This window comes from Amborella trichopoda, chromosome 10, assembly GCF_054954075.1.
Source record: "Amborella trichopoda isolate Santa Cruz 75 chromosome 10, AtrichopodaSantaCruz75HAP2 v2.0, whole genome shotgun sequence".
Lineage (NCBI taxonomy): Eukaryota > Viridiplantae > Streptophyta > Magnoliopsida > Amborellales > Amborellaceae > Amborella > Amborella trichopoda.
In genome coordinates this window covers 24,969,005-24,990,253 of record NC_142345.1, presented here as the reverse complement: position 1 = coordinate 24,990,253, position 21,249 = coordinate 24,969,005, and the positions used below count along the sequence as shown (strand labels likewise).

Sequence of the window (21,249 nt, the reverse complement as noted above, 5' to 3'; positions counted from 1 at the left end):
ATTCCTTCCCCATCATTGAGGGTTAGAATTGGGTGTCATTCCACCGCATCCTCTAGTAATCTCATCGCTCAAACCATCAGGTGTGCCACTGATATTTCGGATGTCCAGCTTAAAGCGTCAGCTACTACGTTAGTCTTGCCTGGATGGTAATCGATTGTACATTCGTAGTCATTCAATAAATACATACATCTTCTTTGCCTCATGTTCAACTCCTTCAAGGAAAATAGGTACTTGAGGCTCTTATGATTTGTAAACATCTTAAATTGGGCCCCATAAAGGTAGTGTCTCAAGATCTTCAATGCAAACACTACGGCCGCAAGCTCCAAGTCATGAGTTGGATAGTTTTGTTCATACAGCATCAACTATCTGGAGGCACAACCAATGACCTTCCCTCTCTGCATGAGTACACATCCGAGCCCTTTATGAGAAGCATTGATGTAAATCACAAAGTCCTCATTTCCTTCAGATAAGGTCAGTATCGGGGTTGTGGTTAGTCTCTTCTTAAGCTCTTAGAAGCTTCTCTCGCAGTCCTCTGACCACACGAATTTCACATTCTTCTGGGTCAGCCGAGTAAGAGGAAGCGATATCTTTGAGAATCCCTCTACAAAGCAAATCTACAAACTTCGTCACATTGTCGGTCTCTCCCACTTAAGTATGGCTTCAATCTTAGAGGGGTTGACCGAGATCCCATCTTTAAAAATGATGTGCTCAAGGAAAGCTATACTGGGGAGCCAAAACTCACTCTAGCTTAATTTTGCATATAATCTTTTTGACTTCAAAGTTTGCAAGACAATTCTCAAATGTAGTTCACGCAATTCCTGAATCTTCGAATATACCAAGATATCATCAATAAAGACCACAACAAAATCATCCAGGAAAGGTTGGAACACCCTATTCATCAGAACCATGAACACAACGGGGAGTTAACCCATATGGCATCACAAGGAACTCATAATGACCGTATCGAGTTTTGAAAGAGGTATTTGGAACGTCTCCCTCCCTGACTCGCAATTGGTGATAACCCAACCGAAGATCAATCTTTGAAAACACTTGGGCCCCTTGGAGCTGCTCAAAGAGGTCGTCAATTATAGGTAGGGGGTACTTATTATGCATTGTTACTTGGTTTAACTGCCTATAGTCAACACATAGCCTCAAGGACCCATCCTTCTTCTTCAAAAACAGGATTGGTGCACCCCAAGGTGACACACTGGGTCGGATAAACCCCTTAGTCGACAATTACGACAACTTCTCCTTCAACTCTGCAGGAGCCATTCTATACGGGGCTTTAGAGATGGGAATAGTATCAGGGACCATGTCTATCTCAAACTCATACTCCCTCACTGGAAGTACTCTCTCACTACTGGTATCCTCTCTAATTGGGATTGGATGTCCCGATTCTGAACCACATAGGCTAGATATCCCTCGCACCTCCTAGCCAGGAGACGAGAGGCCCGAAGGGCAGAAATAAAATGCAGAGGGGGAGTATCCTTAGTACCCTCAAAGTGTAGCTCAGATTGGTTACGGCGTTTAAATGTCATCGTCTTTTCATGGCAATTGACGGTGGCATGGTGTGTGGATAACCAATCCATGACTAGAATAACATCAAAATCTTGAATATCCAAGAGTATTAGGTCTACATGCAAGTCTCATCCTTTAATTGAAACTCTACACTGTCTATAAACCCTATCAGTTTTCATAGAATCCCCCACAGGAGTGCATAGTACAACAGTAAAATCAAGACATGACATTTAGATAGCAAGCAAAATGGGGTGCGACAAAAGAGTGAGAGGAACCAGGGTCAATCAAAGCTCTCGCTTTAGCACCACAAATAGGAAGTGCACCTTTAATCACTGAGGTAGATGCCTTGGCTTCTTATTTGCTGTGGGCAAATACTCGTCCTTGTGTCTTTGGTCGATTCTCCATCTTGGCCATTGGGCAATCCTTGATCCAGTGGCCGGGCTGGACACACCTGAGACACTTGTCCAGCTTCTTGTAACATTCAGCTGATGTGTTGTTGTTCCTCCCACAATGGGAACAGAGCGAGCGTCGATCATCCTTCATGTTACTTGGGAAATTCTTCTGGGCCCTCTGGTTACGTTGATAAGGCCTCCCTCTAACATCCCTCTTTGGAAATTGTCGGGGCTTCTTCCCAAAGTTTCTCAATGGTGTGGGCCTCATCTTTCCTTCCCTCCTTGATCTATGGTCCTTCGTAGTCCGTCTCAATCTTTAGGGTGAGGTCTACTAATGGGGCGTATGACTTAAGGTTGGCCGATAGTACTCTCCTCTGATGTCCGACCGAAGGCCCCTTTCAAATTTAGCCTCCTTTCGCACCTCTGTGTTGATGATGTGAGTCACGTATCTAGAAAGCTTCACAAACTTAGCAGCGTATTGCTCTACTATCATACCCCCTTGTTGAAGCTCAATGAACTCTACTTCTTTTCTCTCCTTGACGGAGTTTGGGAAGTTCTTCTTGTCGAATGCTGTCAGGAAGGTTTCCCAAGTGGTTTCGGTTCCTGACTCTCCCCAGGATTACTTAACTGAGTCCCACCAATGTTCAGCTTCTCCTTCGAGCATAAAGGTTCCTAATCTGACTTTCTGCTCACCCGACTAGTACAACACTTCTAGAATCTTCTATATTTGTCTCTTCCACCTCTCGGCTTTCTCTACCCCTCCTTGTCTCAAGAAGGTTGGGGATGCTAATCTTCTAAACATTTCTATCATGCTACTATCGTTTTGCTCTGGGGTAGGAGTAGACTGGGCAGGCATCGACTCTTTCATCATTTGGCATCGCTCCCAGAATCCTGTAAAACTCACCAAGCGTCTCGGTGTTCTTATTGTTGGAACTCGCATTGTTGGCACGTGTCCTCGGCATCTTGAACCCAGCACAAGAGCACCCAGCCACTAATATATCCTAAAACTATTCTAAGGGCTCTTTTAAAAAGCCCTAGGACGAGAATCCTATTATGGCTGCTTTGATACCATAATTGTCACAACCCCAACCCCGGCTGCCTTTTGTTAACACCGGAGGGTGACCGAGCACAGGTCCATGATCCCAAGGTAGCGTATGTCACTCAGGTCGGAGTGGACTCAACACTTTAATATTAGTGATTAAAGCAAACCAGAGAAAAGGACAGAAACAGTAATTCCAAAGTGCAGATGTACATTGGGAGATTCCATACACCATAGAAAATGTACCACATAAAATTTTTTCCAAAAATATTACACTTGAGTTTGGGGCATCGACGCTCAATGTTACATATTTCCAAAATGAACAAAAGAGTTAGGGCCAACCGCCCAACAACATACAATGTCAGAATTCCTCATCAATAGGGTGTGGCCTCGACTTTCAACCGCGAACCTCATACTTCTGACACTTGACCTGTCTTTATCAATCTACAAGAGGGGAGACACAGTGGGATGAGCTGTAAAGCTCAGTAAGTAGATCTAAGTGCTATGAATTATTATTGAGTCTATCCATGCGTCATGAACAGGCGTCATAACAAAATGTCATGTTTATCATTCGATCATTCCAATCATCATAATTCACATGCATTATTCAGGCATCATCCACTCACTCCTTAGTTCTCCTACTCCTAAAGTAGAAGCCCTATTCAATAGTCCAAGTCAATCCCATTGTTTAGGACCTCTACCATTCATCAGGAGGGAGGGCAAAGATAAGTAGGGAAATCCACTTTAATGCCCCCATACTCACACACACGGTCCCCAATGCTCTTTGGGGTTTTCGATAGGCACTTACCTTGTAAGGCATCACTCACTAGTCTCATCGTGTGAATTTCGAGGGGTATGACCCTCCCATTTACTTTCACCTAACTCCATCCTATCATTCAGCAAGTTAGGGAGTATTGTCGACATCACTTTCTCAGCATAACAGTACCCACTACCGATGAGTCTCCCATCGCACAGTGGATAGTATCAGTATAACAGTATCCACTACCGATGAGTGTCCCATCGCGTAGTGGTCAGTATCACAGTTATCATAACATAACAGTACCCACTACTAATGGGTGTCCCATTGTATAGTCATCATCAGAATATGGTAACATGTTCAAGCATTAAATTTACTCATACTTAGTCAGTGCCTTATGACAGATAATTTTAGTCTCATTATGCAAAGTCTGAGTCTTGTTTAGAAATATACAGCTATCATGTACACTATGCCACTTAGCATGAAACATCCATCATAAGAGGCCTATCACATGGCACTTACACTTATCAATTAGCATTCATAAGACTTATCACATTAGCACTACAGCATTTATCAAGTAACATTTATCGTAGAGCTATCACATAGCATTTGCATTTATCGATTCTCACTTATCGCATTATCACATAGTATTGTTCACATAACACCATAGCGGTTAACATGCAGCATTCATCACATGAAAACTGATCGCATGGTCACATAGTATTGTTCACAGTCACCAATTGGCTATTGAAAAGTTCAATACAAAAACCCTCACAATTCTTGAAAATTCCTTTTTCAAGTTTTGGCATGCTTCGAATAACCCATGACACTTCACAACCCAAGATAAACTTTAATGCAAAACCTTATTCATGTTAAACTAGTCTTGCAATTGAGCTACTCTACAAATTTCCATAGCTAACTAGTTTATTTACCACACTCAATCAGTCATTCAAACACATTTTAACTTAACCACACCCATATCCTTCATTCTATCATTTTACTTATCCTTATTACTCAAATTTGATCACCACCAAATTAAGTGATGCATAGATACTAAACCTACTTACGTGATGTTCACGGTGCCTTTAAACCTCCCACTCGCAGGCCACCTCAAGCTCTAAGCAATGGCTTTCTCCAAGGGAAGCAGTTAACTCATGCTTTGGTTCTAGAGAAAGGGTATGAGAGCAAGAGAGGCAAACGGCAGTGAAATGGAATAGGAGAGGGATTTAAGTTCCCAAGGTAGGTGGGATTCACTGTGGCTCACCGAGTAGGTGGTAATCACTGTGGCTAATCGTGGGCGGCGCTGACACGTACGGCAGTAGTCAAATCTTCCCTTTTCACTCACGGTGCTGCCTTCTCTTCTCACACAATGTTACTCCTTTTTCACACGTGGTGTTACCTCTTTTACACGCGCGCGACGTTTGGCCCTTCTTCTTCACACACGACGCTGCCTCTTCTCTGTCTCTCCTCTTTTCTCATGCGTGGCAATTTCCATGCATGGCTTTAATACTTCAACACGTGGGGCAGCAGCTTTCCTTCATCTAACTTTATTGCCACGTCTTAAGTCCGGGAAAGTCCGCGGTCCTTACATGGAGGCATGACCTTAAACACACCCTCCCAAAAAAAACGGGCATGGTGTAAACCCGAAGGGGGATCACCATGAGTAAAAATGACAGATGGGCATGGTCATGAAACCATGAGTAAGAGTGTTCCGTAAAGTAAAAATCGAGCACAATGAAAACCTTGCAAAGGGCACCATAAGCAAAAATGGCAAAAACGTAGATGGCCGTGGTTAGATGCCTCAATCTCGCCCCCAGGTCGGGATGACTTGTTGGCACGTGTGTAAGGACCAAAGTTTTCCCGACCATGGACACACACACGGTGGTAGGAGTTTGATAAGAAAGGGGTAATGTCGCGCGTGAAGAGAGAAAGGGGTAACATCGCACGTGAAGAAAGAGAAGGGGTAACGTCATGCGTGAAGAGAGAAAGGGGTAACGCTGCACGTGAAAAGAGAAAAGGGTAACGCCGCACGTGAAGAGAGAAAAGGGGTAATGGCGCTTGAAGAGAGAGAAGGGGTACCGTCGCGCGTGTATAGTATATCGTGAATGATTTGGTATACCTTTGAGTTTTATAATGCTCAAGCATCAAATATTCTTGAGTGGTTTGAATGGTGAAAGATGAAGGAGTAAGTGTGAATTTTTGTTGTTTTGTGGTTTGAAAGGTGAACAATTTACTTACTTAAAGTACATCGTGAATGATTTGGTATTGCTTTGCTATTAGCATCGTACATTTTCGAAACAACATAATTTTATCGTATGTGATTTCCTCCACAAATGTGTGAAATAAAATTGAATCGGTTATAATTTGAGCGTAGGAGATCAGGGATCATTGAATCGGTTATAAAATTAGTTTCAGCATTAGTGTTGGACCTCTCTGTCACTCTAACTACTTTCTCTCTTTGTAAATGTACTATACCATTACTTGGATTGTACACTTAACAATTTGAAAGACTCATGCCATAGTGATAATACATTGCATTGGATAAGTATAATATTACATACAATTCATCAACTACCAGCCAAATGAGGTAAACCATTCAATAACAAAAAATTTCTTATAAAGTTCAGTAGTCCGGCCCATTGTCAAATATTTTCACATTCATCTCTCTCTCTCTCTCTCTCTCTCTCTCTCTCTCTCTCTCTCTCTCTCTCTCTCTCTCTCTCTCTCTCTCTCTCTCTCTCTTTCTCTCTCTCTCTTGCTCTCCCTACTTTCTATCTCCGTAAATGTAGTATACCATTACTTGGATTGTACACTTAACAATTTGAAAGACTCGTGCCATAGTGATAATACATTGAATTTGATAACTATAATATTACATACAAATCATCAACTACCTGCCACATGGGGTAGTCCATTCAATAACAAAATTGTTCATATAAAGTTCAGTAGTCCTTGCCATTGTTAAATAATGGTTCGTTCCTTGTACCCAATCACCTTACATAACACTTTACAACCCAAAAAGAAGTGAAAAGATTACAATGGCATACAACCTATATCATTTTTTTGTCACAACTGAGAAAGATCTGAAGATCACAAGAATTGGAAGCTTTTTGTCACCAGAAGAACGAGGCAAGATGATCTCCCTCGTAAAAGAATACATTGACATATTTGCCTCGTCCTATGAAGATATGCTTGGCTTAAATCCTGAATTGGTACAACACCATCTTGTATTCCATGAAGGGACAAGAGTCATCAAACAGAAAATATGTCGACAAAAGCCTCACTTGGAGTTGAAGATAAAAGAAGAGATTGACAAATTTTTAAAGAAAAAGTTCATCTTACCTATGGACTATCGGGATTGGTTAGCCAATATCGTAGTAGTACCTAAGAAAGATAGGAGAATCAAAGTTTGTATCGACTATAGGGACCTGAACAAAGCATGTCCTAAGGGTGACTTTCTTCTTCCAAATATAGATGCCCTAGTTGACAACACTGCTGAACACAAAATGCTATCCTTTATGGAAGGTTTCTCTGGCTACAATCAGATCCTCATGATGAAAGAAAACCAAAAAAATACTTCCTTCATTACGCAATGGGGGATATACTGCTATAGAGTCATGCCTTTCGGTCTTAAATATGCTGGGGCAACCTATCAAAGGGCCATGACTGCTATATTTCATGACTTGATGCATGACATTATGGAAGACTATGTGGATGACATCCTCATCAAATCCAAAACTCGGGATGCCCATGTTCCCAATTTGAAAGAGTATTTGATCAACTTCGAGAGCATCAATTAAAGCTGAATCCTCAGAAGTGGGCCTTCGGTGTTGAGTCTGGCAAGCTACCTGGCTTCATTGTGAGCCAAAGAGGAATAGAAGTGGACCAAATGAAAATTAAGGCTATCTCAGAAATGCCACCTCCAAAGAATATTCGAGAAATTTGTGGGTTGCAAGGTATAATACAGGTTATTTGAAGATTTATATCTCAATTAGCTGAGAAATGTGGTTTATTCAATCATTTGTTAAAGAAGGACACCCTGTTTATTTAGGATGAGACATGTCAAAAAGCCTTTGACCGTATAAGGGAGTACCTTTCTAACCCACCGATTTTGAGTTCACCTGATCCCAACAGACCTCTATTCATTTACCTTGATGTGACAGATAAGACAATGGGGCCAATGTTAGCGCAATATAATGACCAAGGAAAAGAGAAGACCATCTACTACATCAGTAAGAAAATGGTTGACTACGAAATATGATACTCGGATGTGAAAAACATTGTCTAAACTTAGTGTGGGAAACTCAAAAGTTAAGGCATTATGTGCTTTCTCATACCATCAAGCTGATATCCAAGATGGATACACTCAAGTACCTGCTAGAAAGACTTATTTTAAATGGACGATTAGCCAAATGGAGAATGCTCCTAAGTGAATTTGAAATCGAATATGTTACTCAGAAATCAGCCAAGGGGTAACCAATTGCCCATTTGGGAGTTATGCTTTGACGGGACTATGAATGAATACGACACTGATGTCAGAGTCATCCTATGCTTTTCAGAGAAAATAATGTTTTCAATCGCTATAAGGCCCAATTTTCCCTGCACAAGCAACGTTGCAGACTATGAAGCCTTAATAACTGGTCTCGAGAACGCCCGTGAACTCCAAATTGAACAATTATGGGTAAAGGGCGATTCTTTGCTTGTAATAAATCAAATTAATGGAGAATAGAAGGTCAAAGACAAAAAGCTCCAACTCTACCAGGACTAAGTTGTAAAGTTGTCAAAATGCTTCAAAAAAATAACCTTTCAACATGTGACTCGGGAAAACAACTGGTTTGTCGATACCTTGGCCACTCTCACATCAATGGTGGACATTCCCCCCCAAATGAGTGTCCAACCATTCTACATTAGACACAAGAATGATCCTTCTCCTCCCAAGATGGAGTCAGAAGAGAAAGACCAAGAATCAGAGAGGGGAGAAGAAGTGTTCACCCTCGGGGCCAACCAGATAGTTAAAGTTAAACCCTGGTATCATGATGTATCAGTCTTACTCAAAGATGGAACGTATCCCGAATGAGCCTCAAAGAGAGATAGGGATCCCTTAAGAAGATTCTCGATCAACTTCTTGATCAAAGATGACATCCTCTACAAGAAGTCATTTGAAGGAATCCTCCTAAGGTGTATTAACCAACTAGAAATCGACATGGTGCTCAAAGAACTGCACATCGAAGGAGGACACACAGCGGCAGCATTCCTAGCTCAGAAAGTCAGAAGACAAGGATACTACTAGACTACTATAGCTGAATACTGTTGGAAATATGTGAAGAGATGTCCTAAGTATCAAGTTTATGGGGATCTCATACACGCTCCTTCTATGCCACTCAATTCAACACCTCTTGTCAGGTCATTTTCCATGTGGGCCTTAGACATAATCAGAATGATAACACCAAGAGCTTCTAATGGACACAGATTTATCCTCACTGCTACTGAATATTTCACAAAGTGGGCCGAAGTTGCTTCATTCACCAAAATAGAAGGACAACATGTAATCAGATTTATTACAAACAACATCATCCATAGATTTGGAGTCTCCAAAATGATCATCACTAATAATGGGATTAACTTCAAACATGAAAAGGTAGCAAAGATGTGAAAAAGATTTGGAATCGCGCATAAGTTCTCTTCGCCCTATTACCCCCAAGGCAATGGTCAAGCAGAAGCGACCAACAAAGCCCACCTGCATATCATCAATCAAACCATAGAATGTGGCAAGGATTAGCATGAGAAATTACAAGTTGCACTCTGACTTTATAGAACCCCTGAGAAAACAGCCTCAGGGATGACTCCTTACTCATTAGTCTATGGCATGGAGGCAGTACTTCCAATCAAAGTGGAAATGCCCTCTCTTAGGGTACTTGCCCATAAAGAATCAGACTACAAGCAACAGGCTGAAGCTCGACTAGCCACTCTTGAAACCCTGGATGAGAGACGACTACGAGCAGCTGATAAAATGATATTCTATCATCGCAGAATTAAGCGAGCATATCGAAAGAAGGTAATACTCCGAGAATTCAGAGTTGGAGATCTAGTTCTAAAGAAAATCTTCCATTCGACGGTGAATCCTTGCCCATTAGGAAAGTCCAATCCTAATTGGGAAGGACCATATGTCATAACCCAAACTTATTCAGGCAATTCCTACAAACTCAGGAACCTTGAAGGACAAGAACTGAATGATCTTATCATACCTTAAGAAATACTACTCCCAAAAAAATTAAAAAAAATAACAAAAAAAGGGAGAAAATGAACTTAGCCGACCCAGCAAGAGATTGAAGGACAAGGATACTGAGAGTGACTCCAAGTTTGAAGATCAAAGCTTGAGTGAAGCAATCCAAGGCGAAAATATTCTATAAGAATTCGACAACCTTTATCAAGGAAGTATCAAATACCAACTAGGGGCAAGGAAAATCTAAAGATAACTAAGATTGGGACCTCTCTGCTACTTGGAAAAATGAAAGGTGATCGAGTTCTTATCTATTTTTTTAGAACGAAGTGCCACAAGAACGAAAAAACACCACCAACTCGTCTCCTCCTCCTCTGTTTGCATCTTCTTCATAAGAAAAAAAATAATCCACCAAGATGAAAATAAAAAAGAATCTCAAGCGTTGGAAAAAATGCCACTGAGCTGAACACCCCAAAGGAACCCTAGCAACAAAGAAAAAACAAAAATCAAAATCTGCCTAGCTGGAAATCCTAAAGGAATCCCGAACGTTGGAAAAAAGGCTACCGAGCTGAACACCCGAAAGGGACCCCAGAGCGATAGAAAAATAGAACTTCTTTATCTTTTCATCTCTTCTCAAAATCTCTAGAAATTCTTCTCTTTTCAAGTCAGAATGGCATCAAAAAGCAAAGGAAAGCATCAGTCCAAGTAAAACTTGAAGAGGCTCAACTCTTTAAACTTCAAAAGAATGGTAGTGGAGGAACAAAATTGGAAGTCCAAGGATATTTTGAGCACTCTGAGGCACATCTCATATTATCCAAAACACCAGTTTGCTTGGAAAAAGAAGAAAAAGTCTTCCTTACTTAGTGATTCCTCGTTCTGAAAATCCAAAGTAGAGGCTCAACAAGCTCATGAAAAAAAAAGAAAAAAAAAAATGAAGAAGAGAGAGCTCCATGGTAGCATAAGCCTAAACTGCTTACTAAAACTTGTTTTTCAAATTTTCTCATTCATCTTCAAATTTTCCCCTATGTGTTTCGTGAATTTTCAAAAACCTTAATTTCTTTGGTTAAAATGTAGCCCGAAACTTTGTTCCTATTTCAAAATTCAATTTATCTTCAAACCTTTCTAAAATGTTTTTAAAAAACGAAGGAGTTTCATGGAGGCTTGGATATGATGTGTCCACCGCCACCAAATCATGGATTGCCATACTTGCAAACCCCTAAAAAAACAGAGACCAACCCATAGGTTCATATACCAAAAAACCTGAACTTGTGGACCCCAAGAATTAGAATCGAAGGCGAACAAGAAGTTCAATTAGCCAGAAATTCATCATTGCATCATTTCTTCTAAATCAAAGTCCCATAATCAAAGTCCCATTTGATTGGAGAATCAGACCCCAAGAAAAAGGTCTAAAGTCGAAGATGGCTACAAATGACAGCTTCCCAGGTAGTATTGGAGTGACTACAACAAGGAGTGCCACCGGCTCAAAGATAGTACGGTTCCTATTGACTATCACTTCGGATCCCAATTGTCAAAAACCTCTCAACCGCACTAACTCAAAGATAGCAGTGTCAGTTTGATGTCTTACAGATCAAATGAATTCATCGGCGTACCGCCTACCCAAAGGGTACTGGTCATTCAAAAGAATGATCCCTCCAAAAATGTTTTCTTTTCCACTGTGTCTTAGGTGTCTACTTCTTTGCCATTTACCAGGTACCCCAGGTGAATGCCAAAGAGGGGCAACTGTAGACACCCCCTCGATTCTGGCTAAGGAAACTCCTAAAAATCTCGATTCTGATCTTAAAGGACCACACAAACCATAGTAGACCATAGGCAAACTAGACCCCAAATCATATAACGAATGACAATTTGGTCCCTACGGGTTGATGATGCAGTCAACGCATCTGATGATGTAGTAAACAGGTTTTCTTTAATTAGATAAAGCAAAAATTTCAAGATAAATTCAAAAATTCTAGAAAAGCTTCAAAAAATTTAAAAAAATCACCAATTTAATCTTATATATACCCCCTTCATAACCCAAGAGAAAGAGACTAGAAACCACAAAGAAATCCCTTAGAAATTCTCGAAATTAGAAAAATAACCCAAAAATACCAAAAATAGGAAAATTTCTTAGAAAATTCCTAAAAAAATTAAAAAAAACAAAATCCAAAAAATCCAAATAAATTAGAAAAAAATCTCAGAATTCATATTCAACCTTTGGAGATCCCAAAATCCTTAAAAAAAACTAAGGAAATTCTCCTCCAACCCCAAGAAAAGCCTAAGTAGACTCTACCTAAAATTCTCAACTTTTTCCCTGCTTTAGGAACGCTAGATCTAGGTAAAAAAATGTTAGATCTACCAATTCCAGCAAGCAAAGACATCCAAAAAAGGAGATGGTGACGTAAATCGGAAGAGCAGCCTGATCCAAGCCCGAAACTCCAAGTTTCGGGTCCTAGAGGTAAGTATATCTTTCTTTGCTTAATTTTGTTTATTTTTCTTCATTTAATTATCTGTTTTATTTTATTTTTTTTGAAAATTAATTCATAATTAGATTTAATTAAATTTAGAAGCATTTTTTGTCAAAATTCGGATTTGAAGCTGACACTGCTAGTAGACTCAGAAAAAGACTGGATCTATATAGATATGGGATTTTTCTGAGCCTATAATTCAAGCGACCTCACTTCCTCTACCTTTCCAAAAAGTAACTCAGTTTTTATTAAGATTTGAGTAGATCTCATCACAGAGATCGATGCATATCTGAGCGTAAACAAAAACTTATAGAAAATGATTGTCTCTACCCAAAATCTATATACCTTATCTTTCTATCTCTCTCCTAAAAAAGTTTCTCTCTCTCATGAAATCCCAAAGGGGACACACCCCACTCTATCATCTTTGATCTCTCTCTTTCTCTCCCACATTGTGAAAGAACCCAAGGGTTTAGGCTATGGAGTTCTTCTCTTTCTCATCTCTCAACTACAAATTTATGGCTAAGGGTTTTAAGCTATAGTAAAAACAAATACATCTCTCTCAAGCTATGTTGCTAAGGAAATTCACCTAGGGTATGAGTTTGTGATCAAAGGGGTTCATGTTCTATTAGTGAGGCTTGGCCTAAACTTGCTTTCCCGGTTGAGATTGAAGGTTGATCATTGATCACACGTCATTGGATGGTGATTACTCAGTATGGGGTATAATAAGCTCAGTTGAGGTAATCTCCGGCACTCTCTTTTTGTTTCTTCTCATACTTAATTATATAGTCTTTATATTCTCAAGTATAAAAATTGTAGATATTTTCTTTGTTAAATGGCATCAAGGTTTTTAAGATCTTGGATTTGTTAGTTTTAATAAGACTACTTGTAAATGATCTTTGCCAAAAGAAAAGAAAATAAAATAAAATAAAAAAGGTGAAAAGAAGAAAAAATAAATGACAATAATATTTCCCAACAATATCACATTATTCTTTCTTTCCTCTTTTTGGATAGAGATTGTGTTCCAGGTGATTCTTTGGATAAACACTTGTGGGAGAAAACATAGGACTGGGAAACCCCATTATATAACAGATTTTGGGAGAGAGAGAGAGAGAGAAATATAAGGTATGATGTTTTTGTTATTAGAGAGTTGTACAAAGATCTATCAAGTCTTTCCCATCCCAAGAAATGTTTCATCTCTTTTAGAAAAGTCTAGGAAACATCCCCCCTCAGATTTTTTCCCCTCCCATCTAAGCCCCTACAGATCCCCTCTTGTCATGTAAGAACTCTCGAGCCTTCTATGAAACGGCTTGGCATTTGTGATGTTGAATCATCATCATGGTTCTTGTAATAAAAAAAAAAAAAGGTGACCTAAGCAACCAGCAGTGAATTCTCGATGTGCAAAAGGGAACAAATAGAGCTAAATATGAACTCAGTTTTTATTAAGATTTGAGCAGATCTCATCACAGAGATCGGTGCATATCTGAGCGTAAACAAAACCTATAAAAAATGATTATCTCTACCCAAAATCTATATACCTTATCTTTCTATCTCTCTCCGAAGAAAGTTTCTCTCTCTCATGAAATCCCAAAGAGGACATGCCTCACTCTATCATCTTTGATCTCTCTCTTTATCTCCCACATTGTGAAAGAACCCAAGGGTTTAGGCTATGGAGCTCTTCTCTTTCTCATCTCTCAACTACAGATTTATGGCTAAGGGTTTTAGGGAATAGCAAAAAGAGAATACATTTCTCTCAAGCTATGTTGCTAATGCAATTCACCTAGGGTATGAGTTTGTGATCGAAGGGGTTCATGTTCTATTGGTGAGGCTTGGCCTAAACTTGCTTTCCCGGTTGAGATTGAAGGTTGATCATTGATCACACGTCATTGGATGGTGGTTACTCAGTGTGGGGTGTAATAAGCTCGGTTGAGATAATCTCCGACACTCTCTTTTTGTTTCTTCTCATACTTAATAATATAGTCTTTATATTCTCAAGTATAAGAATTGTAGATATTTTCTTTGTTTAATGGCATCAAGGTTTTTAAGATCTTGGATTTGTTAGTTTTAATAAGACTACTTGTAAGTGATCTTTGCCAAAAGAAAAAAAAAAGAAAATAAAATAAAAAAGGTGAAAAGAAGAAAAAATAAATAATAATAATTTTTCCCGACAATATCACATTATTCTTTCTTTCATCTTTTTGGATAGAGATTGTGTTCCAGGTGATTCTTTCGATAAACACTTGTGGGAGAAACCATAGGATTGGGAAACCCCATTATATAACAGATTTTAGAGAGAGAGAGAGAGAGAGAGATAAGGTATGCCGTTTTTGTTATTAGAGAGTTGTACAAAGATCTATCAAGTCTTTCGCATCTCAAGAAATGTTTCATCTCTTTTAGAAAAGTCTAGGAAACATCCCCCCTCAGATTTTTTCCCCTCCCATCTAAGCCCCTACAGATCCCCTCTTGGCATGTAAGAACTCTCGAGCCTTCTATGAAACGGCTTGGCATTTGCGATGTTGAATCATCATCATGGTTCTCGTAATAAAAAAGAAAAAGGTGACCTAAGCAGTCAGCAGCGAATTCTCGATGTGCAAAAGGGAACAAATAGAGCTAAATATGAACATGAGATTCAAAAAAGTATGTAGCCTTTATTTGATCCTCGTGTAGTTCTTTTTTTACATTTATATTTTTTGTAACCATTTCCGCAATGTAGATATGCCTACTATGTCCAACATTAATATCAGAGCAATTCGATGGATGTTCACTATTGCATTTGGTTTTTTATTTTTTATTTTTATTTATTTATTTATACAATTCCATAGAGTACATTCTCATATCTAATTACCTTGCATAGCTCGAAGAGACTCAATTAGTTCGGTCTCAAATCTGATAGCCATGCATGATTTAAAGCATCATTGTCAAGTTGGATTACCGGATCATTTATTTTTGTCCTTTTGCATCGAGAAATTGAGTGGTTTCATTAAAGAAACATGACTAATATGAAGGGAAAAGTTTATATAGAGCTTAGGCTCTAAGCAATCAAATTCGATCTTACCTCAAAACTTACACTAGAAGAGGTTCTTTTGATGCCCAAATATCATCAAATTGATCATCTCCATATCAAGATGCATGACCATGAGAAATAAATGGATTTTAAGTTTCATAAGTAGTGCATCTTGTAACGCATTTTTGAACCATCAATTTTCAATATTTTCAAGTTTTCATAGATCTGCTCAATCTACATTAATTTTTAAGCTTTAAATTTTACAACTAAAGATGAAAATATAATTTAAGGCTACCACAAAACTTTTCAATTTTAAAACCATATTTGTCAACGTTATTTAAAGGTGGGCTCTAATTTTATGGTTTAGAGCCTCAACTCTATATAAACCGCACCTCTAATAAGAAAGCTGTAATTTTACATCTAAACCAGCAAACAACATTTTAATATATATGAATATTGAGATGTTTTTTTGCCCTTTTGCTTACTGGTGTGTCAAGCAAGGGTGAATATTACTTATTTAGGGCTGATAGTGGACCCAAACCCGATTCGGGACCCAATGAGTATATATGACTCGGGTCCGAGTATGGATCCAAGTTTTAGACCCACAAACAGTGTATAGTCCAATCTAATATACTTGAATGGTCTCGAGTCCGAGTATGGGTCCTGCAAGACCACTTATGCCATATTCAACCCGTATTTTTTAATACATTAATATTGGTAATTAGAGAGAGAGAGAGAGGGGGAAAGAGAGAGAATTAGTGATGGCACGAATTTGAAATATGAAACGGAGCTTTGGGGAGAGGAAGAGGGAGATAATTAATTGAGGGGCACGGTTTCAAATATGAAAGGAGCTTTGGAGAGAGAGAATCAAGGATGGGCACGCACGGATTTCAAATATGATAAAATGAGCTTTGGGAGTTTTGGAGTCCAACGAGAGAAACTGTGGTTTTGCCCTTTTTTTTAATACTCCGAAAGAGAGAGGCCAGTTGGGGTTCATAGAGAGAGAAACGTGGATTAGGATTTAGAGAGAGAGACAGTTTTCATAACCTGTATTCCGAGCACATACAAATATGGGTAATGTGGAACCGTCAGGTCTGGGTACGGGTATGGGTACTATAGAATCGGCGGATTTGGGTTCGGGTTCATATTGTGCTATTTGAGTCCGGGTCCGGGTTTGGGTCTAGGTCTGGGTACAGCAGGACCATATCCATACCCAACCCGTTGCCACCCCTATACTTACTAAGTTACTTATTAGGTCAAGACACGGGTCTGACTTACCATTATTCTAGATCAATCCCCCTTTTATAGAGAGTGAGATGAAAAAAATTAAGTAAAGCTTGATTTCAAACCTCAAAATCTTGTTCAGAAAATACTTTGGATATAGAAAAACTTACCGTGGCTCTAAAATCTATTTCCATAAATGACTATAAAAATTTGTAACTCAAAACATGTTACAGATCTCATGGATGTGTGACCATTAAAAATTAGGCGGTATAGATTATGTGCTACACCACCCCACTAACACCTTCAAAAAACTTTACTCCTAAATTATTTGTAAAAACGGGTAGGGGCTGTCTTCCCCACTATTACCAAAAATAAAAATAAAAATAGATAGTGTGCACGCTATTTTTTTAAGGCTTAAAGATATTTATTATTTTCATATCCATCTTGATTTTTTAAGGCTTAAAGATATTTATTATTTTCATATCCATCTTGATCAAGGTCGAGGTGTTTCATTTGAAGATTTTATAATTCCCAAACTACAATTTTTTTTTGTAAGATTTGAGATATGACTACTTTTTTTTCCTCGTTTTCTGTTCACTGATCCTTTCAAAGTTAGTGGAACTTACTTCGATGAGTTCATTACCTCCTCCATGGCCCACACGCCATCAGATTTTACACTGAAAGGTCATAAGAAGTGAAAAACTACTGCAATTACTTGAAACGAGAACACGATGCTAACATTAAAAACAGATAAAAGGAAAAAGAAGAAAGAAAAAAAAACGATGTTCTCTCTCTCCCGAAGCGTGATCGAGAAGCACTAGCCTTCTCTCTGTCCACATCTTACTGGGAAGATTCCATGCTTTTGTATTTTATTTACATGCAAAGTAAAAAAAATTGTGGCGATTGAAAAGTCGAATTTCAATCACCTCATCGTCTACGCGTTTTCTTTTCGTGTGAAATGATGATGTTGTCTTCATCTTGGGTGAACGTAGATGAGAGGGACGCCAATATGGATTCTTTCAACTCAATATGAAAAGCCAATTAGATGGAGAGAGAGAGGACTTCTTGATTCCTTGGGTTTGTAAATAAGTGTTTAAAAAAAGGAAAAAGTTTATATAGGGATGCTACCTTATAATGTAAAACTACGATGCCCCTCAAAAATCCATGGAAAAAGGTCGTTTTACTGTTGAATTCATTGATCGTCTCGACATCGATGTATGACTATGAAAAATAAAAAGATTTTAAGTCTCAAAAATAGTGCATTTTACAATATATTATCTACACCGTCCATTTTCAAAATTTTCATATGTTTATGGATCTACTTGATTTTAACTATTTTTTAAATTTCTAATTTTATAATTAGTTTATAAAAATAGATTTTAAGATAATCCTAAGAACATTTTACATCAAAATTATATACCATGATAAATTTTGAAGGTGTACCTTACCTCTACACCTACATATGCATCCGTATGCCAACTGCACCCTTAAAAAAAATGTGGACCCAATTTAAAATAGTTTTACTCAGCTCTCGAGAACAATTCTGGGTGATCCGATTCTTATAATATATCAGAAATTGGGTCCCCAAAATCAACTGGTTTGGGCCTGTACCAGTGCTGCAAGAGACAACCAGACGATTTTATAATAGACCAGCTTTTGTTTAAAAACTTTATCTTTATGTTCTTTTGAAATTGAGAAATTTACGTTCGTACCAGTTTTTGTTAACCGTTATAATGAAGGGAAAAGTTTATATAGAGCCGAGGCTCTAAACAATCAAATTTGAGCCTACCTCAAAAGTTTCACTATAAGAGGTTGTTTTGATACCCAAATATGTTCAAATAAATCATCTCGATATCAAGATGCTTAGTCATGAGAAAAAAATGGATTTCAAGTTTTAGAAATAGTGTACTTTGTAACCTATTTTTGAACCGTCAATTTTCAAGATTATCAAGCTTTCATATATCAGTCGATTTACACTATTTTTTAAGCTTTAAACTTTCTATACAAACCACACCCTATAATGAAAGGGGCCCAAAATAGATCGATATTACTCGAAAGGACATGCCCTCAAAAATTTTTATTTTTTGACAAATTTGCCCCTGGTTTGATTTTTTAATCATGGGATCACTTGGTAACATCAATTGCCCATTTAGACCTCATTTTTTAAAAGTTCAAGGTTGTCCTATGTTTCACGTTTAGATCTCAATTGTTTAAAGTTTAAGGTGGCCATAAAATAAAAATAATAATTTAATATATGATGTAATGTTTAAAACATCAAATCAGGGACAAACTTGAAAAAAAAATGAAAAATCGAAAAAAAGACCTCCGCATAAATATCATATATTTTTGGACCACCACATAATAGCGGTCAAATAAAATGATAAAAACGTAATTTTCTTGTTGAAATTAAAAAATAGATGTTAGCTAGCCCATCCGACATTGTAATAATTCAAGCGATTTCCCTTTCCTTGTGTAAGAGCCTTGCATATTAGTCTTCTCATTTGGTGGCCCGACAGCAAACAATAGCTTCTACGGATAAGGGCATTGGGCATAAACACAGGCGTAAGGAGGTGAGATAATGTCTTAAAAAAATTACAAAAACTCTCAAGATTTTATTTTTTTTATGTAATTTTATTTCCAATTTAACTTTTTTTTCTCACTTTTTTTCCAGCAATACCCTTTCTATGCAAATAACCTCCAACCAAATAAAAGAGTTACCTAAACTATGTTACCTTACTTTTACCTTACCCCTTCCTCTTTCTCATCTATCCGACCAAAACAGGGGCTCCGATACTATGTAAGTGGAGTTCGACAGTAGGGCTTCAGCACGGTGTAAAGTATGGTCCAGCAATAAGGTTTCGACACTGTGTAAAGTGTGGTCCGGCAGTTGCAAGGGGCGGTCCGACAGTAGATATTACTGGATTCCAAGGCTCCGGCACTATATAAAGGACGGTCCGGCAGTACTCAGTTTCAGTCTGATAGTTATCTTAGGAAGGTTCGGCACTTATGCGCCCAACAATGTGATGGTGCGCTCCGGCAATGTGCTACTGGGGTTCAAAAGTCAACGACAAATCTGGCCAAAATGATTTTTATGTACTGGAAGGACATTTCCATCTAGAAAAAATGAACTTTTTCCCTTGAGGGGTGAACTTTTTCCCTTGAGGGGGTATTTGCATAGAGAGTTTCCTTTGAGGAAAAAAAGTGAAAAAGAAATAGAGTTGAGAGTAAGTTGCATAAAAAATGTTATCTTGGGGTTCTTTATAATAACCCAATGTTTTCTCCAAAAGATATCAAGATAATTCCGTCTCCTCTTGAAATGGAACGTAAAAAGACTATGTCATTGATATTGCTAAAAAAAAAACACAATTTTTTGTATCAAATCGAAAATTTTATAAAAATAAAATAAAATATATATAAATGAGTAATGATCACATGAGACCCTCCCATATCTATGAGTATAAGACCTCAAAGGATCACCATTAAATTTGACACATATCTCTAGAAAACTCAAGTCCCACACTCATATGATAATATTTCTAGAGATATGTGCCAAATTTAATGGTGAACCTTTGGGGTCCTACACACATGGGTGTGGGAGGGTCTCATACGATAATTACCCTATATAAATATATATACAAAAAAAAAAGAAGGTGGGGTTTCTATAAGGTTGCAACCTTAAACAATCCAATTAAAGCACACCTCCAAATTTTATCTTAACATGTAATTTTGCTATAAAATATTTTTAGAATTATCTTAAAAACTATTTTCATATCTAATTAGAAAATTTCAAAATCCAAAAATGTCTAAAATCAAGTAGATCTATAAACATATGAAAATCTTAAAAAATTGACGGTCTGAATAATGTGTTGCAAGATGCACTATTTTTGGAACTCGAACACTTTTTTTTTAAATCTCGATGTCGAGATGTTCAATTAGAAGGTTTTTCAACATTAAAACAACCTTTCTGATGGATTTTTGAGTTGTGATTCTACATTTTAAGGTTGCAACCTTATAAACTTTTCCCAAAAAAAAAAACTTAATGCATTTAAATTTCTAACTTGAAGAAACAACATTAAATTTTCTTCGAACTCAAACCATTTTCAATATTTTTCTTGGATCTTACAGCCGCCCATGTTTCGCTACCAAGGGCTATAACGGAAATTGTTAGAGAGAAAACTTATCTTCAATAGGAGTTTTAGAGTTTGTGAACCCTAGAATATTTAATAATCAACAGACATCTAAAGCAGTAAACATCGTCTCAATATTCATGTATTTTTTACAAAATAATGAAAATGCAGTACCCTAATATTTTTAAAATCTCAAAAATACTATTTTAGTTTTTAAGTACTTTTGAAAACATTTTGAGGTTAAAAATGGCCGATCTAAATCCACCGATTCAGCCTAGTTTTTGAGATGGCTTATCCAAGTCACCGATCCGTTTTTCTAAATTAATAACCCCAATAATGTTGGTGTCCTTGACATTGGGATCAGGATACTGGTGGTTGGGTATTACATGCCTCAATATAACTCCATTTCCATTGTTAATACTTTAGGGATAGACTTCAAAATTCTATCGGGAAAAATTTCAAATCATGGATATGAAAAAAAAAAACATTTTAAGTTATGAAAGTAA

The 21,249-nt window shown here is 37.8% G+C and overlaps 1 protein-coding gene across 1 annotated transcript; it reads left to right on the top strand.

The window, feature by feature from the left end:
- The first annotated feature begins 9,545 nt into the window (after nucleotides 1-9,545).
- LOC148780089 (uncharacterized) lies at nucleotides 9,546-9,956 on the top strand. Its single transcript, XM_088850545.1, has one exon. It carries the CDS (start codon nucleotides 9,546-9,548, stop codon nucleotides 9,954-9,956), a length of 411 nt encoding a protein of 136 aa, XP_088706671.1.
- Nucleotides 9,957-21,249: the final 11,293 nt, after the last annotated feature.